Here is a 22,735-nt window from a genome sequence, read left to right on the forward strand (position 1 = left end):
TACAGATATATTAGGTACCCTGTTTGAAATTATAAAAACAAATTATTTGTTTATTTTAATCATTATCCATAAGATGTAAATTTTCAAACATGAGGGGTTTGGTAAAAATATTCAAACAATCAAGTAATAACATTTTTTTAAATATATACGGAGGTATATAATATCATTTTATGGATAATAATCAAAATGCACAGATACTTAAATTTTTTATTACTGCAGTTTCGCTTATGGCATCATCAGATTCAGACTTAGTGAAAATTTACAAATTGTTTTCATTTGCATATTAACAGGGTTAATGAAAATTATAAACATAATTCAATGAAACAATAGAAAGTTTCTAATACACTAATCTTGTGTACAATGTTCTTTACTATTCACATTCAATATATTTCTCAAATTTTCAAAAACGATGATCGGGTGAGAGGAAGGGGGGCACTTTTGACCCCAGGTTTGGGTTGAATTTTCCGGTAGGTATTTCACAGGTTTCCAAGTTAAAACCGGTAAAATTGCTTAAATGATAAAATATGGGTAATTTTGAATAGCTGTATCTCGAACATTATTTAGTTCACAGAAACCATTTGGATTGTAAATTATAACAAATTTAGTCTGGTTTAAAATAGGGTTTGGGGTCGAAAATGGCAAAAAAAAACTGAAAAAGCTCACAAATCGTAAACATTTTTTTTAATTAACCCCCCATTAAAAAATTAAAACTTTAATAATAATAATCATAACTTGATGCAAGGAAGATGTTTAAATTTACTATATTTATGGTTAAGTCTTCATATTCTGGTAGTGCATTGAGAAAATTTAATCTTAAAAATATTGCTAATTTATTAAGAATCTCTTCAAATTATTCTTAATTGGGTTAAAACGGGATTTCAGGCCATTAAAAAATAAATTAATTGATAGGTATCCTGATAAACTTTTAGTAAAATACCAATGTTTTGTCACGATGTCGGAACACGTAAAAGTTCTAACATTTTCGCATTTCGTCACTATAAAGACAAACGCAGGTGCATGAACACGAGTTCCGTTATACTAAAAAAATATCAGGAAGCGGCCTGCTGTCCCGTTTCTAACCGGATTACCAAAAATTTAGAGATTTTTAATAAATCAGCAATATTCATTTTTCTCCGTGTGTGGGAAAATAAATAAATAAAAGATTAATTTTAAGGGGATTTTCACGCATAAAAAAATAATAAAAATATATCACCTAGCCTGATTCTTCCGTACCTTCTTCTTTCCATCTCTTACTGGCTCCCACCCTTCTCAGCCTTACAAAACTAAATATATTATATTCTCAGTATCGCCCTGGTTAAATGCCACCATTCATGATCAAAACGTTGCCTGGAAAAGGTTTTTGATGGCTAGATCTGAATAGACAGGGTCTTTCCAACCGTTCTCTTCCATATCTCCTCCCATTCCCCACTCACTTCAGCATCGCAACATACTCCGAGCGGGTATGCCATAATCCCAATATTTCCGGACAGTTGAGAACAGTTGAGTAACTCTTCAAATAAATGGAACTCAGTAAAACAGTAGGTATCACATAAAAAAAATACAGATAAAATAATGAAACTACAGTGATATAAAAAATTAGTTTACTTAAATGCTAAATTACAATTTTACACGAGTATTACATATATTTACATCTATAAACAAGATCACAAGAGATCACTGATCTTCACGTCTTTCCTGACGGCATTGTTGAAGCCCTCCTTGTAGTGGTACCACACGGGACTCTTAACGATGTCGTCTATCTTGCCCACTGGAAGGTACAACACCATTAATTAGCATTTCAGACATAATCCACATTATTATAGTAGAAGAAAAAACAAAATAATATAGTACAATATTGACACGTCCTAAAACGGAAATCTTCGTAGTTGGAAAGTGATAATAATTTAAAAAAAACTAATTTCAATTGTGTTTAGTATGTCTGTTCCGGTTCAATGAACTCTAGAACTTTTGCTTTGAATTTAAGAATAATTTTAAATTGGAGGTGTTTTTTCGGAGAATTCTGTTACCCACCTATAATATAATATTTTTACCAGAAAATTATTTTAATTTAGAATCAGACTCTACGTGATTTTGAGTAGGTATGTTTTTCGTACTAAATAAATAAAATAAAAATATATATTTGTACATACAACAACTACCATAACACAAATAACTTAATATTCGACACACAATCTAGTTTATACTTTTGATTAAGATGATCAAATAATTTGGGAGGCAGGTACGTGTACCGCCGCTACGGGAATCATTCATATAATAATCAACGCCTCCATAGGTCATCCAATGGTGTTCGCTCCGTTTGATGACTTAGCGAGGGTGCCCGGTTTCATGGGGTGAGGTTGGTCCAGGTCTTGGTGGCGGATAGGTTTGCTAACCGCAGAGATGGCGGTTGAGAGAGACCCTCTGACCTGTCCAGCAGGACTATATGGACCCAACGCTTTGCACCGCAGTAGGAGAGATGGATTCATATGGATGGGTCACTCTTAGACACACTGACCCCCAGATTCCCACCTACCACTCACACATTTTTCCTCTATCCTGACTTAAAAAGACCCTCCACACAGTATCCCCAAAGATGATAAGCCTTGAGGTGCATTATTTTCTTCGGGGCCACCTGAGTATATTTGAAAAAAAAAAAATCATTCCTCACCCAAGTTCAAAAAGTACCCAAAACAAATCATTTTTCACTTAATTAAAACGGAATCAGTTTATAATGAGTGCCTGAAAAGTACCTACCCACAACAACATTAATGATGACATCAAATATAATTAAAATTATTAATACGATATCATTCCCAACATCCATAATTAAAATAATTCAACATTCAACGCACACTATATTAATTTATTTCAACTATTCACTTAACTTATGAAATCAACTCATTGAGTCCTTGCCAACTGAAAGGTACATTATTAGTGACACCTTCAACATACAGGTGTTAAGAGCAGTGGAGGTTCGTGGCCAATCTCATTGGGAGTTTAATCGGATACTAAAAAGGGAGAAAAAAATCCATGAGATTTATGAAAAAAAAACCAACGTTGATCTTTTCCATATTGAATTATATTTTTCCTAAATTTAAAGGTATTTCGTCGCATCAATGATTTTATTATTATTTTAATGTACAATTCGGCTGTCGTAGATTAGGTTAAAATTTAAATCAATTAATTAAAATCAACCCGCAAAGAACTATTTTTTACTAAAATAAATATATTTTTTTAAGTATTTTGAAACTTTAAAAATAAAGGTGTATTTTTGCGTTTGAATGAGGATTGAACCTTTCTACCCCCGAACTGGAGTTGACAACAATACCAACCTCGCAAAATGTCGATCAGGTGGGACCGACTGCTGTAATTTCAGCGGATTTCAAATAAATGCGTATGTGTCCGCGTACGTGATTGCCGAAACAAGCGACGACAGTGAATCTATCTGCCGATTTTATATTTCATAGGAAAAACTAAATCCTTCCACACACTTTTCCACAAATGATCATCTAGTCAATCAACATTATGCAAGTGCATTATATAAGCAAAATAAATACAAAACAATACAAGAACAACACGTCAACTCACCAGAGATCAAATGGGAAAATAATTCACCGACTCTAGATATTTTCATATAGGGTTCGGCTCGGTAGAACTCCTAACAAGGCCTATAAATCCTACTGATCCCTCAACATAAATATTTAAAAAATCTTTCGTTATTCTACATGTATTTAAAATGACTGATTTTTCCATTTTTATATATAATTTTTTGATAGATCTAATACGCCTAAATTTTTAATGAGAGAGCTAGGTATAATGCCACTAGCCGAAATAACAAATGGTAATATTTTTATAGTCTGAGAATGCCAAATTCTTTTTATCTCATTTCCTAAATCCGTGTATTTTCTTATTTTTTCAATAAGAGATTTTTTAATATATAACTTACATTTTATATACATATGGTGTTTATTGTTGTTAGATACGAGTACTATAACTATTGAGATGTTTTAATATTTTTTATCACTGTGTTAATATTATTATTATTTTATAATGTGCATGTATGTGTATGCGATTATGAATTTGTATACATTGTACAATGTGTAAGTAAATTTACATATAAGTTATATATACATACATTTACGTATCTCCCTTAAACTAAATAAAAAAATGTTTTCAAGTTAAAAGCTCTCATTGTAAAAAATAGTTTGTTGGGACTTTTCTCTTGTCTCGTATTATTTATAGTGTGTTATAATTATTTTTGTTGATAATATAATATGTACCTATTTTAAAATAGTTTTAAATTTACAAATTACAATTAACGTGAAAAACTGTTCATTTTTAATTTAGAAAAGTAACCTCGTCAGTAATTGTAAAAAAACGGAAAACACGATAATAACAGAAAAAAAACTGTTGATTCTATCACCATTGTTGACAAATCTCACAGGTGCAATGCACTTAGTAGGGAATATGTACTAACTAACTAACAAACCATCACGCCGTTTCCCCGCAGGGGTAGGCAGAGAGGACGGACCGCCAAACAATTCGGTCTTGGCACACACTCCTTGCCTCATTCAGATTCATACATCGTCTCATACATACTCTTCATTATTCTGACTCTTGACGTGATTAGGATAAAGGGCGAAGGATGGTAGGAAATGGACATGCAGATTGAGTGATCTAGTATGATGGAGATTGTGTAATGTATTTTAGAATCATGTCCGGTAAAGTTAGAGTTAAAAATGTCAATGTGGTAATAATTTAAGTTAAGGCGATGCACAACATAGCAATGCAAAATCATGTGTTTTTGGTTTGAAAATTTTGTCGCCTAGAAATGTTTCAGATGCTTTAATTAAATACATACTGCGAGTAGAATACATCTTGGCCTTAATGTATAGGCGTATGAAAACTGCTTTGAAGTTCAAAATCTCCTACTTACGAACCCATTTTCGGTTATGATTTTATTGTATAATGTGGCATATTAAGTTAGTTATAAAATGATCGGAAATTTTTTTTAATATTTATGCCTGAACATCCACAAAATAAAATAAAAGGCAATTTTTGACCATGTTTTTTTTCTTGCATAAATCAAAACAGGCGGATGGTGTTAAGCGGAAATTTAAGCCTTATCGCCATCTACGTAAGGGTTGTTATTGATAGCGGCTCAATTTAAAATATTACACGACGTAGTGCATCGCCTTAAATGAATTTATGGATCTAGATAGTTCGGTATAGAATTGGTCTGGCAAAGAGAGAGATGACAAGTGAGTGATTTTCTGCGAATACGGTGTGATAAGAGTTGAAGAAGATCAGGACTATTAACTAAATCAACGATTTAAAATAGCATTACCGACTCAGCTAATTCTTTAGGAAAAATTTATGGACAGCGTTAGTGTCCAACATCGGGGCATTATGGACAACGTAACGCTGTCCGAAACATTGGCTAAAGAAGGAGGAAGAGCAATACGGCATAATTACTCTGCGTAAATTATGTGGTGTGAATACGTAAGATTACAAAGAATAAAAACGAGTTAATTTCAAATTTCATATAAATAACATGGTGTGAATACGTGAGATTACAAAGAATAAAAACGAGTTAATTGCAAATTTCATACAAATAACGTGGTGTGAATATATAAGATTACAAAGAATAAATACGAGTTAGTTGCAAATTTCATATAAATAACATGGTGTGAATAAGTAAGATTACAAAGAATAAAAACGAGTTAATTGCAAATTTCATATAAATTACAATGAAAACAATCATTAGATTTCGCAGAAATCTATTCATCCGCAGTTAATACACCGAGAGCTGATGTTAAACGGATTGTATTATCTGTAATTACTATTTCGGGTGACGGCAACTGTTCCGGGGGTATGTAAACACTCCCACCCCTACCCACCACCCCTCGGAGCCACCCTGCAGTGGCGGGGTTAACATGAAACACAAGACAAATTTGCTCAGTGTAATTGGTCCAACAATTGCCATCATCCGAATCCAGCGTCACCATTAGTGGAGGAATGTCTAATTTACCAGGAAAGTTTAATGCCATGTTTAGCCAGCGAGTAATTAATTATATCTCGATTTCAAATTAACTATTAAATTTTGAGATTCCTTGTATAACAATGATAAAGAAATTATATTATCTAACAAAGAGGAACTAAAAACAATTGAAGAAATTAACATTATAATAATGGAAAAATCATTACATTTCCTAGCAGTGGTGGCCGGAGAGCAATTGAAGATATTAACTTTATAATAATGGAAAAATCATTACCTTTCCTAGCAGTCGTGGCCGAAGAGCAAGTGACAAAAGAAATGAACAGTATAATAATAACAAAACCAGTACCTTTCCTAGCAGTGGTGGCCGGAGAGCAATTGAAGAAATTAACTTTATAATAATGGAAAAATCATTACATTTCCTACCAATGGTGGCCGGAGAGCAATTGAAGATATTAACTTTATAATAATGGAAAAATCATTACCTTTCCTAGCAGTCGTGGCCGAAGAGCAAGTGACAAAAGAAATGAACAGTATAATAATAACAAAACCAGTACCTTTCCCAGCAGTGGTGGCCGGAGAGCAATTGAAGAAATTAACTTTATAATAATGGAAAAATCATTACCTTTCCTAGCAGTGGTGGCCGGAGAGCAAGTGACAGAGCGTCCAAAGAAGTCCTTCATCACCTGAAAAGAAGCTGAGCTATTACAAAAGAACGGAAATCAGAAAGAATCGTACCAAATTTATGAAGATAAAGACAATCCATAATAGTGTTCCATGATAATGTAAATAATTTTGAAATTCCGGGTCAATGAACTCGTATTTTTTTAATTAATAAATTTAGTCGTAAATGATTTAAATTATAATGAAAGAACTAATATAATAATATTTTGTAGAAAAAAATAATACATAAGAGAAAAAATAATTCAGAAAAAAAACATAAACCATAATGGAAAATAAAATTAAACTGAATGATAAAAACGGTATTTTAAAGTAAAAGAAAAGAAATCAACATATTAAAAAGTAAGATTAAAATTTTACCAATTATTTTATACAAGGCAAAAATTTTACGCAAATCTAGAAATGTTAATGGTCACATTGTTACATTTGAATTTAATAACTTGAAAAAGATATAATGGAGTTACAGATTAGTTTATTTTTATTTTTATTAGGAACTCGTGTATTCGTAAAAAAACCAGGTCCCCTTTCAAATATACAATTTTGAACACGGATAGTAAAAAGGGATATAGAATTGATTGACTTTATATCGGTGTTAAATGCATTGTACAGGGTTTTCCAATAAGAGGTGTAATTTTGAATAGCCCGCTATTTCGGTAGATGTTACTTTTGAAGCTGTCATTTTTGACATTTGACAAGTAGAAACTACGCCATTAATAAATATGTAACGATACACGCTTCAACAACGCATTTAAATTATTAAAATTCACTTGAGTGAATCAAATGCAAATCATCTTGAGAGATGAGGCCCATTTCCACCTCGGTGGCTTCGTCAACAAGCAAAATTGTCGCATCTGGGGCTCGGAAAACCCAAGAGTTATTGTTGAAAAGCCTCTCTATCCTCAACGTGTGACTGTTTGGTGCGGTTTATGGTCCGGCGGAGTCATTGGACCTTACTTTTTCGAAAATGAGGCTGGAGCAACAGTTACGGTGAATGGATTGCACTATCGAGAGATGATTAATGATTTTTTATGGCCGGATTTGGATGGTATTGATCTGGACAGCGTTTACTTTCAACAAGACGACGCTACGTGCCACACAAGCAATGAAACCATTGATCTTTTACGATTGAATATCAAAATAACACCTCTTATTGGAAAACAGCGTATATTTTAGGAGCGATGAACCAGAATAATTATCGCTGAGCGAATGTGAGTCTAATTTTAGTGACAAGGTATCCAGGTTTGATGAAAAACGGACGTGAACCTGATGTTGTGGAACCATCAGCAGGTTATTTTTTCCGCATGCAGCTCAAACTTGAGTAAATAACTGGCGAATATCTAAGAACCTAATTATAGCTAATAGTTCTTTTGAGGGCTTTTATAATTCTCAACTGATTTGTTTTGAATTTAAATGTCATTTTCAAAGTTGCTGATAATTTTGACAACAATTCAGTAAAGCGATAAAGTACCTACCTATATAATAATTTTCACTAATTTAATTCGTTATTTGAAATGTGTATTTATTTTTTTTAATTTCTTTGGGTTTATCAGGTAAAGTCTGATTTCGTGAGTTTTAAAGGTTCAACATGATCAATCCTACAATTTAAATATCCCGCGATTTTGCGCTAGTGTTTAAGAATAACGATCGTACGTACAACGAATTCGGTAAAGGAGCCAAAAAGGGTAAATAAAGGAGCGCAGTATATATGCCTAGCGCCAGTTGTAGGTGTACCTAGCCTGTAGCCCGGCGCGTACTGCACGGGGAGGGTGGGATTACACGGAACCATGAAAAATGACCGCAAAGAAATTGGTTGGCTTTATTCAGTTCGGATTGGGGAGATTGCCGGGAAGGGATAGGCCGGGTATTACGGGAATCACCCGGGAGATAGAAACTAGAAATTCCTCCGTATACAGCATTTCAATAATTTTTTTATCCATTCACCGGAAAGTCATGGCAGCAGTGAGTATTCCGGATTCCGGCATACGAAGAGTTATTGCATGCGCAAACAAAGAGATCGCTTCCCATCAAGAAATAAAACACTCGAATAATTGAACATTCCCGAGACCAAGAGAAATGCTATAAGATTGAATAACAAATAGAAGAAAGTTCGTAACAGGGTAGGTACTGGGTACGTGGATACAATATCTCTCTGATCGCTTCGAAATTAGTTTTGGTGCGACGCCGCCAGAACTTTCACATATTGGAAAAGTCCAAATGGAAATAAAATTGTGTTTCCACTCGGGGAGAGATTATCGGATGCCAAATAACAATCTGTTTTCTCGTCTATACCCGCCTGGGGAAATATTTGTACCGTGCGCGCGATCTATTTCATTGCTTGTCAACTTTATATTTCATTTACTGCCAGTTTGGTAAAGGGGCGGAATACTTATTACCTACTTAAAGAAACACGGCGGGTACTCATTTTACTGAAGTAACACGGCGGGTACTCACTTCACTGAAGACACCTATCATAATATTATGATTGCCTCTTTACTGATCAAACAAGGAATATATACATCATCGAATATAGTAAAAATAAATAAAATCAAATGTGTCAATGCTAGACAAGACATATTATAGACTATAAATAATATTACGTTGGAAATAAAACCTACAGGCCATTATATAAAATTAATAAAACATAAATAAAAACTGCGCTGCTAAACTAATGTAACTATCTACTGCGAAATAGCAAGTGACCGGATAACTCATCAAAATGACAACTCAATACACCTTTAAAAAGTGATATAAGGCCATGAAAAGTGATGAAACAAAAACAAGGTTAAATAGGTTACGGTTTAAATGTTAGTTTTTTCCATCGCTTTTAATTACTTTAAATCGCTTTTTTTAAATATGTTGAATTGGTTCGGATAAATTGAATAAATTTAGTTGACATGGAAGATAATCATAATTGACACATTCCCTTGTAATACCCATTCTGACGTTAATAGATCTAAAGAATATAGCGATTTTTTTTTAATTAGATGCCTCCAGGTAGATACTACGACAGCAGTATAAATCAAGCTACCGCGGTATAGTAATGTTTGCATATTGCCATCGTCATCCAATATTTACACCCGTAAGAAGAATAAGTACAAACGTCTGACTGAGTATTACGTGCTTATTACAGCTAAGTACTGCACTAGATATGCAGGTATTGCAGGTGTTGTAGTGGCACCGGGCGGGGTTAAGTACCACGCGCTTGCTGGAGATCTCGTTAAAAATAACACTTCCTCTTAGGGCCGGTAGGTGCTGCTCTAATGAGCTAACGGCGTGAAGGTGGATGCGAGCAAAGCAGCATGAACCCTCGCCCCAAGTGGAGACCATTACGCGGCTCTATCCTACCTTGCAAGAACACTCAACAAACATACACACAACCAACACCGAGCAGAATTCACTTCTGGTGAGACAAATCTGATACAAGCTTCATAATGCTCCGATGTACAATGTCGTAAATGCGGTAGGAGGTTGTCGAAGTAGGGGACCGGGTGCCCCCTTCTCCCCTTGAATAGTAAACAGCGACTATGATGGAAAATAAATCTACGATTCGTTCCGCAAATATGGACGGGGTCTATCTACTATCTACCGAGTTAATTCAACTATGAGATTTGTTCGCTTGTTTGGTTTGAGGGATATGAAGCTGGCAAGCGCGATCCAAACTACACGCTTAACCTTATTAATATTACTGCTTACTTCTTAGCGACTCGCATTACGATGTTTAATCTCTTTACGAAGGAAGCTGATTTCTGTGAAAATATTTGGAGGAAGCGGGATACAGGAAGCATCCATTAAGGAGTCCCCGCCCTCCGAGTGTCCGGAAGGAAGAAAGCTATTACAGTTCCTACTAAAGACGTCCGCCCGTGTATTCCGACGCCCGCCTTCGCGATTCTCTGTAGGCATTCGGGAGTTCGGAGAAAACTTTCACGATTATCAAATGTTGGGAGTTCAATTTAATGAAAATAGTCATAAAGACGGTGAAACAAAACCAGCTTTTGTGTTTGTGGTAACCAGGGGATGCTTCATTCTAATACAGTCAGCAAAAAACCATTTAGTATATTTGCTCATTGGGTGAGCATGTTTTTCATTTATCTTGCAGAGTGTATTATATTTGGTATTATTTGAGTAAATAGAAGCAAGAAACGTTCGAATGTATGTATTAGCGGACGTTGAAGTAGGGTGTGTGGGGGAGGAAGCATTTAAAATACAGCGCAAGGATAAACCTTCCGGCGGAGGTGGCGGGTGTGATTTATCCCATATTTATACTGCACACTCGGACGGGCCCGACACCGCGTTAGGCCTTAGCAGCCATTGTAGAAGCTACCAGATACCAGCTACCAGCTACCAGCTAGCGGCAGGGAGACTAGGCAGCGGCCATGCGAGTGAATCAACCGAACCAACTAACCAGAGGCCAACGGAGCGCGAACTGTCTGAAGAGATTTATTCTTATCTATGATCATAACTTTGAGCTAAATAAATTGGTAAATTTCCCATCGTACTAGCCGCTATTAAAGCGGTGAGCAAAATCAATCCATCAATTTTCTATAATGATCTATTACAACTACTCTTACACCGACACACATCAATCAAGGAGTCTTAAAGATACCTAACCACATTCATAACATCGATCAAGGAGTCTTAAAGATACCTAACCACATTCATAACATCGATCAAGGAGTCTTAAAGATACCTAACTACATTCATAACATCAATCAAGGACTCTTAAAGATACCTAACCACATTCATAACATCTATCAAGGAGTCTTAAAGATACCTAACCACATTCATAACATCAATCAAGGAGTCTTAAAGATACCTAACTACATTCATAACATTGATCATTAATAACTTAAAAGCACAATAAACCACATCTAAGAAAATTAAACTGAGAAATATAGGAAACTTTAAAAATATATATTATAATAAATTGCATTCCCTCTCACCTTCATGTGTGTACCTAATCAATTTGTCGGATTATGCTTAGGTATTGTGGTCAAGAATTTATTTATTCACTCCTTGGAGGCTTTTACATGTATAGAGTATTATAGGTAAGTTGTACAAAGGAGTATAATAATAAGTGTATAGCACAAACGTAACAAACTGAGTATGAAAGGTAAATAAAAATAAAATAATTATACCTAACCACATTCATAACATCTATCAAGGAGTCTTAAAGATACCTAACCACATTCATAACATCAATCAAGGAGTCTTAAAGATACCTAACTACATTCATAACATTGATCATTAATAACTTAAAAGCACAATAAACCACATCTAAGAAAATTAAACTGAGAAATATAGGAAACTTTAAAAATATATATTATAATAAATTGCATTCCCTCTCACCTTCATGTGTGTACCTAATCAATTTGTCGGATTATGCTTAGGTATTGTGGTCAAGAATTTATTTATTCACTCCTTGGAGGCTTTTACATGTATAGAGTATTATAGGTAAGTTGTACAAAGGAGTATAATAATAAGTGTATAGCACAAACGTAACAAACTGAGTATGAAAGGTAAATAAAAATAAAATAATTTTTTTTTAATTAAAAATGGTGAATTGTATAATACAATAGAGTGTTAAAATAGAGGACAAAAAATTACTTCAGTAGGTATATGCTATGAAAGTTACAGAGTAATGTGTAACTTTGTTGATATTTGTTAATGTGGTCAATAATTATTTATTCACTCCTTGAAGGACAATATTATATAAATAATAATACAATATACAATATCATACGTTATTATAAGTAAGTTGTAAAAAGGGGTTTCATAATAGGTAAGTGTAGAGTACAAGCATAACAAACAGAGTATGAAAGGTAAGTAGGTACAATACAAGTATGTAAGTTTCATTGTCTGTAAAGGACTTCAATAGTGTGCATAATAACAAGAGTACAAAAGAATTACTTAAGAATATATCTGCTGTGAAAGTTACAGAGTAATGTGTAACTTTGTTGATATTTGTTAATGTGGTCAATAATTATTTATTCACTCCTTGAAGGACATGTATACGTTATTATAAGTAAGTTGTAAAAAAGGGTTTAATAATAGGTAAGTGTAGAGTACAAGCATAACAGAGTATGAAAGGTAAGTAGGTACAATACAAGTATGTAAGTTTCATTGTCTGTAAAGGACTTCAATAGTGTGCATAATAACAAGAGTACAAAAGAATTACTTAAGAATATATCTGCTGTGAAAGTTACAGAGTAATGTGTAACTTTGTTGATATTATTATAAAAATAAACAAACAGTTTTTTGCAAAGCATATTTGTAATTAGCAAACCTTTACTACGTCCGATTGGATGTTTTACAGAACATAGCTAACGATAAAAGGTCACACGAAATTTATTTATTCATTAATTATGTGTTTTCCTTTTTCCTTCAAAATCTCTACTTAGTAAAATGTTAATTTGTATTATTTTGCTCAAATGAGTGGAATACCCTTTTAATATGTTAGTACCTCTCATCGGAGGGTTATTGTACGAAACATTATTATTTATTAATATTAAAATTCAGTTACTTATACCTACATAAAACATATTTTGCTGTTTTAAAAAAATTACCAGAAAAAAAACATTATTTGTGAAAATAATTAAACTAACCATCAAATAATCCATGTATCTGTTAATTTTTTTAAATCGATTGAATTTATTCACCTAATCAACCGATTACGACATTAAAAATCAAGCGATAACTTTATCACAGTTCAACCACCATCATATCACTCGACAACACCAACTGGTAACAGGGTTGTTAAGCATTATCGGTGCTTGGTTATTATCGGTGTTTGTGTAAGCGCATTGTTGGGAGCCGTCTCGAGTGCAGAGCGCCCCTAGCGCCCCTAGCGCCACGCGGCGCAATATGCCCCATTAACTAGCTGTGGGGGACCTTTGTGTGGAAAAGCTATAATCATTACATCAAATGCTTTCCAATATGCATGAACTCAATTCCGCTACGTGGCGTAGCTTATGGGACATTCCGGGAGATTTAGCAAGCAACTAGAAAGAACTTACCCTACCGCCTTATTAACATTTTGTCGAAGTTTCCTAGCGTCGTAGACGTAGTAAAATCTATTACCCGAAGTTTAATGCTAGTATCTTTTTAAAATGTTATATGTCTTTTCGCGTACCTACGGTAAGTCTCTATTGTTTTTCACATAATGAATTGTTTTAAATATTAAAATAAGTAGTAATCTGAAAAACATAGGTTTTAGAACATAATATGTATTACATTAAATTATTTATTAACGTGTTGTCGAAGATTCGTAGCGTCGTAGACGTAGTGAAATCTAGCCGTAGTTACTATCTCCCTTTAAATTGATGTGTTTTCGCGTACGGTACCAACATCTTTATTGAATTTTACATTTGATAAACATAAAAATAACATTAAAAAATGTTTATAATCTACTATCGACAATATCTTTTCCAGTAAATTAAACGTACTATACAGGGTTTACACCCTGCACAGCACGCACACAAGGGATTTTATCCAACTATTCCTGAGAAATTCTGGAGTAAAAAATGTAAGTATCATTTTACTGTGCGATGATATTTTTTAATGAATTAAAAACAAAAAAAATCTATCACGTCGCAATTGTTCACATTGCTACGCACTATGCACGCTGTCTGTTCTGTTGATGTGCTGCTGAAACGAGACGGAGTGTGTATCATGTGGCCCGCTAGGCTGTACACAACTATCCAATGGCGAGTGGGATGGGAAAACATTTTTTTTTATTTTATTCAAAATATGCTCAAGAATCGCTGGTTAAAATTCTTCGGGTACGTGCTAATGCACCTGGTATACCAGCTATTTTTTAATATAAAACGTTTAAAAATTGAATCGCGACTTTCCTAATTATTTGTAAGCTTATCATTCTATTAATTCTGAGAGTAAATCATTGTTAGGTTAGACTAATTTGTTTGTGCAATAGCTATTGAATCCACGACTCGATTTTGTGTACGTATTTACATCGATTACCGTAATGGCATTACGTTATTAGTACACCTTTGTTCGCTAAGATAGATTCATTTTAATGTACAAGAATTGATGTTTTCCTAAAATCTAATTTGTATATGCATTTATATCCATTACCGTAATGGGATTACGCTATTAGTACATTTTTATTTGTTTGTTTGCTAAGATATATACATTTTAATGCGCAATATTTGTGTTTTTTTTTCTAAAATGTATTTTGTGTATGTATTTATATCCATTACCGTAATGGCATTACGATATTAGTTCATCTTTATTTGTTTGTTCGCAAAGATAGATAAATTTTAAAGCGCAAGTATTGGTGTTTTTCTAAAATGTATTTTGTGTATGTACCTAATTATATCCATTACAGTAATGGCATTACGTTATTATTACACCTTTGTTCGTTTGATCGCAAAGATAGATACATTTTAATGAAAATATTAGTATTTTCCTAAAAATCTATTTTATGTATGTATTTATATCCATTACAGTAATGGCATTACGTTATTATTACACCTTTGTTCGTTTGTTCGCAAAGATAGATATATTTTAATGAGCAAATATTGGTATTTTCCTAAAATCTATTTTATGTGAGTATCTATATCCATTACCGTAATGGCATTACGTTATTATTACACATTTGCTAGCAAAGATAGATGCATTTTAATACACAAGTACTTATCGGTCTTTTCCTAAAATCTATTTTAAAGTTGTGATAAGGTTAAGTTAAATCGATTTTTTTTTCTTATTGCGAAAGATATAAAAGTTAAGTGCGTAAATTTACAGATATGATTTAAAAAATAATGCAATAAATTTAATAAATTTAATATTTAACAAATTAATTTTAAGACGTTTTTTCCTACACTCACTGAAAACCTTTAAAATTAAAAAAACAAATTCCAGACGTTACCCGAAAAATCTTTAGTATAAGTTTTCGTAAAACTTTAGTAAGCTTAAAAGTTACGAAATATATCGCATAAATATGTCGAACATTTAAACAAAACAAATACACATTTCACACAGATAATTGTTAATAAATAAAATAATTTTTGACATACAAGTTTTTATCGTAATCAAAAGATCGTAAGCGAAAAAAAAAGTTTTTATCATTTGATCATAAGCGCATTTAATCCTAAATCTGGGCCTCCTCCAAAACAGAATTACAAAGGCAGCGCTGAAAAATTATTGTGAAAACCTGGCGTGAAGATAATAATAATATATAAGACGATGATATTATTGACTATTTGCGTGGAATAGCCCATTCATTCATTCATTCATTCATTGAACAAATTAAAAGACTGTTTATATACTATACGTACATTATTTTATTTACATATATTAAATATATTTATAGTTATAACTGTTATTTAGATTTGCGTAATATAAATTTTGTAAAAGAAGCATTTAATATGTAAACAACATAGATACTATTATTTGATTAAAATCATTGCCAACGATCATTTGATTACGATAATTTGAATACGATAATTTTATTACGATAATTTGAATACGATAATTTGATTACGATCATTTGATTACGATCATTTGATTACGATCATTTGATTACAATCATTTGATTACTATCATCTGATTAAGATCATTTGAATAAGAGCAATTTTTTATTTATTTGATTACGATCATTTGATTACAATCATTTGATTACAATCATTTGATTACTATCATTTGATTAAGATCATTTGATTAAGATCAATTGATAACGAACATTTGATTAAGATCGTACGATTACAATAATTTGGCTGCAAATATTTGACTACGATCATCTGATAACAATCATTTGATCACAATAATTTGATAACTATAATTTGATTAAGATCATTTGATTAAGATTAATTCATTACGAGCATTTGATTACAATCATTTGATTACGTTAATTTGATTACAATCATTTGACTACGATCATTTGATTACGATCATTTGACAACGAACATTTGATTGCAATAATTTGATCACAATAATTTGATAACGATAATTTGATTACGATCATTTTGTATACGATAATTTTATTTACGATGATTTTACATATAACCGAATTATACTTATCAGTTATATCTTTAAAATTAAAAGTTCTTTGAAATTGAATAATTTCACACATTACGCAGCAACACATTTTCAAATGACGCATCCATGCACCGAGAAACAAAATGAGTATGATTATTTATTTAATATAATCAACATAAATTATTTTACTGATCGAAATAAAGTTCTCTATTCGCTGTTAAAATCGAGTGGATTACATTTGTAATATTATTTTTATTTGCTCTCATAATGAATCTTCCCTTATAATATAAAGCAGAAGAATAACCCCTGCGTTACTTAATAAATGCGCCCGAATAAATCGGAGGCTGGTTGGTTATAGACCATTTTGTTAATTGAGAACATCGCGTGAAATATAAGCAGTGTAATTCTGTGTGGAGATGGAGGAAACGTTAAAAGATTGTAAGGGTAATAGAGCCCTCACTAAATCACGTGTTAATAGGCTATATCCATCTCCATCCCGTACTACCAGGGGCGCTCAAGAGCCGGTCGGTGAATCAGGCTACAAGGTTGTACTACTACAATCTTCACTGACCAGCATTCTTTACGCCTCCATAACATTTCCCATATTGGAAATACTCCGGGAAGCTAGGAATTTGATACAGTAATAAAAAAATAACTTTTTTTTTTTTCGGAATAACTTTATTGAGTAAAACCTCAAATTGTAATATTTAATTATTGAAGACAATATTAGCGATTTCTAAACGAAAATCTGAAACAGAAAAATCAGAAAAGGATACGGTCACATCTAGGACACGAACCCAGGACCCTTGTCTTTCCGGGACACTGTCCTAGATGTGACCGTATCCTTTTCTGATTTTTCTGTTTCAGATTTTCGTTTAGAAATCGCTAATATTGTCTTCAATAATTAAAAAAATAACTCGTGATAATACGCATTTATGAAAGCGTCTTTCATCTGAAATTTCACCATTTAAACATTTTAAAAAATTGACCGGCTAAGATGGCAGAGAAAGCAACTGTCAATTAGTATTTACGCTTGCTTTAGCTTTAAGCTCATGCTTAAAACTCAAGCTTAAAGTTCATGTGCTTAAAGCTTATTATTAAACCTAATGCTTAAAGCTCATGCTTAAGGTTCCGTAGTAAGCGATCAAAAGGAAGAAGAAGATGGTTTGAAAGGGAGATATGTAAATAGGAATGGTAGAGGGAGCGCGCTTATATAAAAGAAACGATAATAATTAAGTGAAAATTGTGAAAATATTTAATAAAACACGAATCATTCAACATAAAAGTAAGTAGTAATTAAAGATACACTGTTATTTTTTTCATATCTGTAACATGTTAAATAACAGAACAAAATATGTTTTTAATAATTTTCAGAGCAATTGCGATTTTTTTCTATGGAGGGAATTTCATGTAATTATCGTTGCGGCTATACATACATATATATTTTTTAAAGAAATATAAACATTCCCGGGTTACGAATAACCTGACAATATTTGAAAATCTCCTACTACCACCACAGTAAGCTGAAAATGTTGCTTGTGTTGTGATGGAGGACTTAGCCAGCCGAGGAATTGAACACACTACGCCCGAGTGGGACCCAAGCGCGATGTCAACTATTATGTTTACCATTTGCCACAAATATATATTATGTTTTATCTTAAAACATAATATACATTTGAATAGAAACTCTTCTAGAAGTTTTAATTACCCATCATCTTGAGAATGTTAGTATTAGCCATCACATCGAACTTTGAATAGCATTGTGGCAGATATTGGCGGGTCCAGGTTGGCCTGCCCTGCCTGGCTGGTAGAGGGAAAGAGCTCTAAAAGCTTCCGGCTATTTAGGCCATTTGAAGCGTTTTCCCCCGTGACGTCATTACATTTATTTATTTTATTTAGTAAACTCCAATTTTCGCATTTTTCCAACTGCGTACCGGATACGGTCGCTCCACCCGACCGCCGCCGCCACTCTGCCCGACAACACCTAACACCCCACACCGCACCTATCTACCAAACCTAAACCTACACGATATCAAGCAGGTTAAATAACTTCATCCAAGCCTAATACCTCTGCCGTAACTTTTTTATATGAAGATTTTTATTTTAAGAAGCTAATTCTATTAATATATAAAGCCCTTGAAGTGATTTCAGCGCCCTTGAGGTGATTTTGCACAAAAAAGGCGCTACATAAATCATCCAAATATTATTATTATTATTAGATCATCCCTGATGATGGACACTGCAACGATGTCCGAAACGTTGCCATAAAGGAGGAAGTGCAACACGGCATAATAATCCATAATAAAGACTATAATATTTTTGGTCGTGGAAATCTCAAATAAGCAGCAAATAATGGTGATTTTAAATAAATTCTTCAAAATGTCTTGAAATCGTTATATCGTAAATGCCCAAGAAATATTGTAGGCATAACAAAGTTCAATAAATACCATGTGGTTACTATAATACTTCAGTACTTATGTTGATCGGTGAAATTTCAGCTATTTTACATCGATTGCTTATTTCACATTAAAAAGAGTATAAAAAAATGGAAAATAATAACTTAAGGTAAATAAGTCAGTAATGCACGATAGTAGAATACAGCGGAATATTCCGCTTGGGTTCCACAAGCTTTTCCACAATACATAGCAGAGGCAGCGAGTAGATAAATACATAATTAACTTCGTTACGATTTCATTTGTTTCGTATTCATCTGATAAATGTATGTTTTATTATTTAAATTGGTTAAAACACGATATTGAAGGAGCTAAACTAAAGATACGTCAAAAATTAAGATAAATAACAGAATATTAATTCTACCTACTCCCACATAGCTGTTAGGGAAGCGAGAATTGGTCAGCAGGGCTGTCCTTCCACTTCGTTTCTTTGCCCTATGTTAAGATTTCATATATATGTTTTGTTTAGTTTAGGCCTTTCTTTCACAGGGATACGCAAGTTTCCGATACTCATGTCGTGTACTCACATCGCAAGCACTTGTCGCGCACACTCCGTACGCGTCACTGCTTTCAAAGCCTCACTAACAACCAAACAGTTGAGGTAGCTGTCATTTTATATCCTGTCATTCTGTGTTGACTGTTTCGTTTCTAGCATTGATTTGAAACACACGCATTGTTACAAAATGTCTGACACAAGTGTCACAATGTTTAAAGACTTGCAGACATGAGTAGGAGCAACTTTGCAGTTGCGAGAGACTGGCGTCGCCGACGAGTTTGAAAACGTCGGCAGTGTGTGCCCGTGTACGAACCTTCGTGCAGACATATGGCGGTAGTCGCTAAGCTACTGGAATCGTGGAGTATCGGATACTAACGTATCCCTATGGAAGAAGGGCCTTACAGTTCAGGGTATATATTTTTAGATGTTGATTTTAATATTAACTATGTTTCTATTAGCCACTCGAGCGATTTTTGGCATTTTATGTCATGTTTGCAAAACGTTTTGTGCGATCGCTTGTCATAATGTGCCAAATTTACAGAACCTAAAGATATGGGATAAAAGGTGAAATCTAGATGGATTTATTGGCTTTTAACTGCAGTAAACAGTTATGTTTCCATATTAATATTTTGAGGAATGATATTAATTAAATAATTTGGTAAATGTCATATTTTTGGTAAGTGGATAGTATAATCTCCTCAAAATTTACTTCCATAAATATTATTATACCTTCTTCAATAATTGCAAAACCAAAAATAAAATAAATAACTTTTTGAAATATATATTCGAAGAAGAAGATAATACTAAAAAAATGTAAACGAAACACGAAACAGAATAAGACACAGAAATAAAAAGGTAACGGTCTGAACTGGGAATCGAACTCAGGATCCCTGTCTTAAAGGGATAACGCCTCTAACCACTCGGCCTATTACGGTCATTGAGACCCTTATGCAATGTTATTTTTGTTAATCTCAAATTTCAAATTCAGAATATTATCCCCAACTAATTTTTCCCATATTTTGGCTGCTATATTTTTGAATGATTACAAAGTTCTAAAGGTATTGCTTGTAACCTATAATACTAAAATAAATTCCGCTAAGACAGAGATCCTGGGTTCGATTTCCAGTTGAGACCGATTTTTTTTTATTTATTCTGTGTCTTGTCCCGTTTCGTGTTACGTTTATATTTATTAGTATTATATTCTCTTTATTGATAGATTATATTGATGAGTTATAGCCTTCCAAAGAAAAAAGAAAGGTTATACCAATAAAAATTAAATAACTTAGTATTCATCACTGTTTCAAAAAGGATCGATATGTTTCAAAACTAATGGTTTCTTATTATTAGCAATAATTAGTCGCCTGAAAATATCTCCCGAGTAAAAATAAATGCCGCCGACGGGAATTAAACCCGCACCTTCTGATGTCCGCTCAGGTGCTCTGGACCTCCGAGCTACGTCGCCTTATTTCCAATACGCCGAATAATTCAATATGTACTAGTACTTCAATCAACAATTACTGCTTATTATATATTTTTCACCTGTAAATAACCAACTTTATTTTGTAGGAAAGGCTTTGTTAGTGCTAAATTTCCCACTAGATGGCGTCGAGACATATTATATCTACATTTTGGTTCCATGATAACTCAACACAGTGATTATTCAACACACATTTAAAAAGTGATATAAAGTCATTAAAAACGATGAAAATTTTTTTTTAACCTAACCTAACCTACTTAACCCAGTTAAAAAAGTTTTTGTTTTATGACTTTCCATGACTTTATATAACTGTTTTAAAATGTGACGAATTATCATTTTGATGATTTATCCGGTCACCCTACATTTTATATAAAACAGTTGGTGAAATATTTTGACTTGTTAAATATTATAATTTTTAACGATAAACTAATGTTTATAAGACGAGGTTTTTTATGCATAGCACAAATGATAACAAATTATTATAAGCAATAATTTTAAATAATAATTTGAACGAGAAAATATAGCATATATGCATGTAACAATTAAATGTACAAATTACTAAAGTAAAATTAATAAATAAAATAATTAAAAAAACTTTTCTTATAAACATTAGTTTATCATTAAAAAATAATAATATTTGACAAGTCAATTGAATAAACGTGTACTGAGAATTAACAATTTTATTTAAATAATAAGTTCATTATCATTACATGTTTATCCTGACGAAGAAACGATTGTTTTTTTTTGGTCGATCATTTTTGATTGTTAATACAGAGTTATCTATTTTATTTGATCTTTTTTTCCAGATTTGTAATATTACTTTCATTTATAGGATTAACCTACATTTTCATATTTTTAAATAATTATTCTTTAAAGAAATTATGTAAAAACGTATTTATATACTATTATTTATGCATGTATGGATTTATTTATGTACCCCGTACGTTTGTTTGGACGCAGGTATTTTCTAGTGAGAAAGGCATCGAAAAAAAAATTATCATCATGCTTTATGTAGATAAATCAATAAAAAAAATTCAAAGAAGGTCCAACGCTCACTATGATTTTTTTATCATGAGGCAATTTAGTTAATAAGGAAAAAAAAACTCTAAGATTTAAAGTCATGCCACACATCTTCCTCCATTACGCTCTTCAATCTGCCTCCCTGTACAGCGGGGCCAACGGACATTACTTCAGCGTGATCCTTTCTGTGCATATCTGGTATAATATTACACACATTATTCAGAATCTCCATAGATAACAGGCTATAAAACAGACTGTAGGTTAGAAAGCGTAATGTTCTGTAAATGTAAGTCTACGACGTGAAATAGATTCCTCGGGGGTAAATCCTCGCGGGTTGGGGATATAGTAGCTGGTAGCGGCACGCCCCCACTATCCCGTTAGGACGTTATTCTCCCGAAGATGTACGGCCCGTTCGAGTTAACTTCTCACTCCGGACACTAAATCTCCTAAGCGATTATGGCTCTTAAATGCTTACCGCGCCGAGTAATAACGCTAACATGTTTCCCCGTTTCATTAGGAAATTGTTGGAATACACATACGTACGCTGTGAGCAGGGCCGTCTCTAGCCTTTGAAGTCTCTGGCCCACTAGTCATCGCTTCCGAATATGAAAAGAGCA

The 22,735-nt window shown here is 33.1% G+C and overlaps 1 protein-coding gene across 1 annotated transcript in view; it reads right to left on the reverse strand.

Annotated features, from left to right (window-relative positions):
• Window positions 1-1,618: 1,618 nt before the first annotated feature.
• Window positions 1,619-22,735, reverse strand: part of cutlet (chromosome transmission fidelity protein 18 homolog) — a 54,607-nt gene continuing 33,490 nt past the window's right edge. The window contains exons 14-15 of the mRNA XM_089637733.1: window positions 6,624-6,684; window positions 1,619-1,768 (exon numbers count right to left, since the gene is read on the reverse strand). Of these exons, the coding sequence (XP_089493859.1) occupies window positions 1,665-1,768; window positions 6,624-6,684 (165 nt within the window). The 3' untranslated portion in view covers window positions 1,619-1,664. The remainder of the gene's footprint in view (window positions 1,769-6,623; window positions 6,685-22,735) is intronic.

Source organism: Hesperophylax consimilis, chromosome 1 (genome assembly GCF_061612785.1).
Source record: "Hesperophylax consimilis isolate HC1 chromosome 1, BYU_Hcon_1.0, whole genome shotgun sequence".
Taxonomy (NCBI): Eukaryota; Metazoa; Arthropoda; class Insecta; order Trichoptera; family Limnephilidae; genus Hesperophylax; species Hesperophylax consimilis.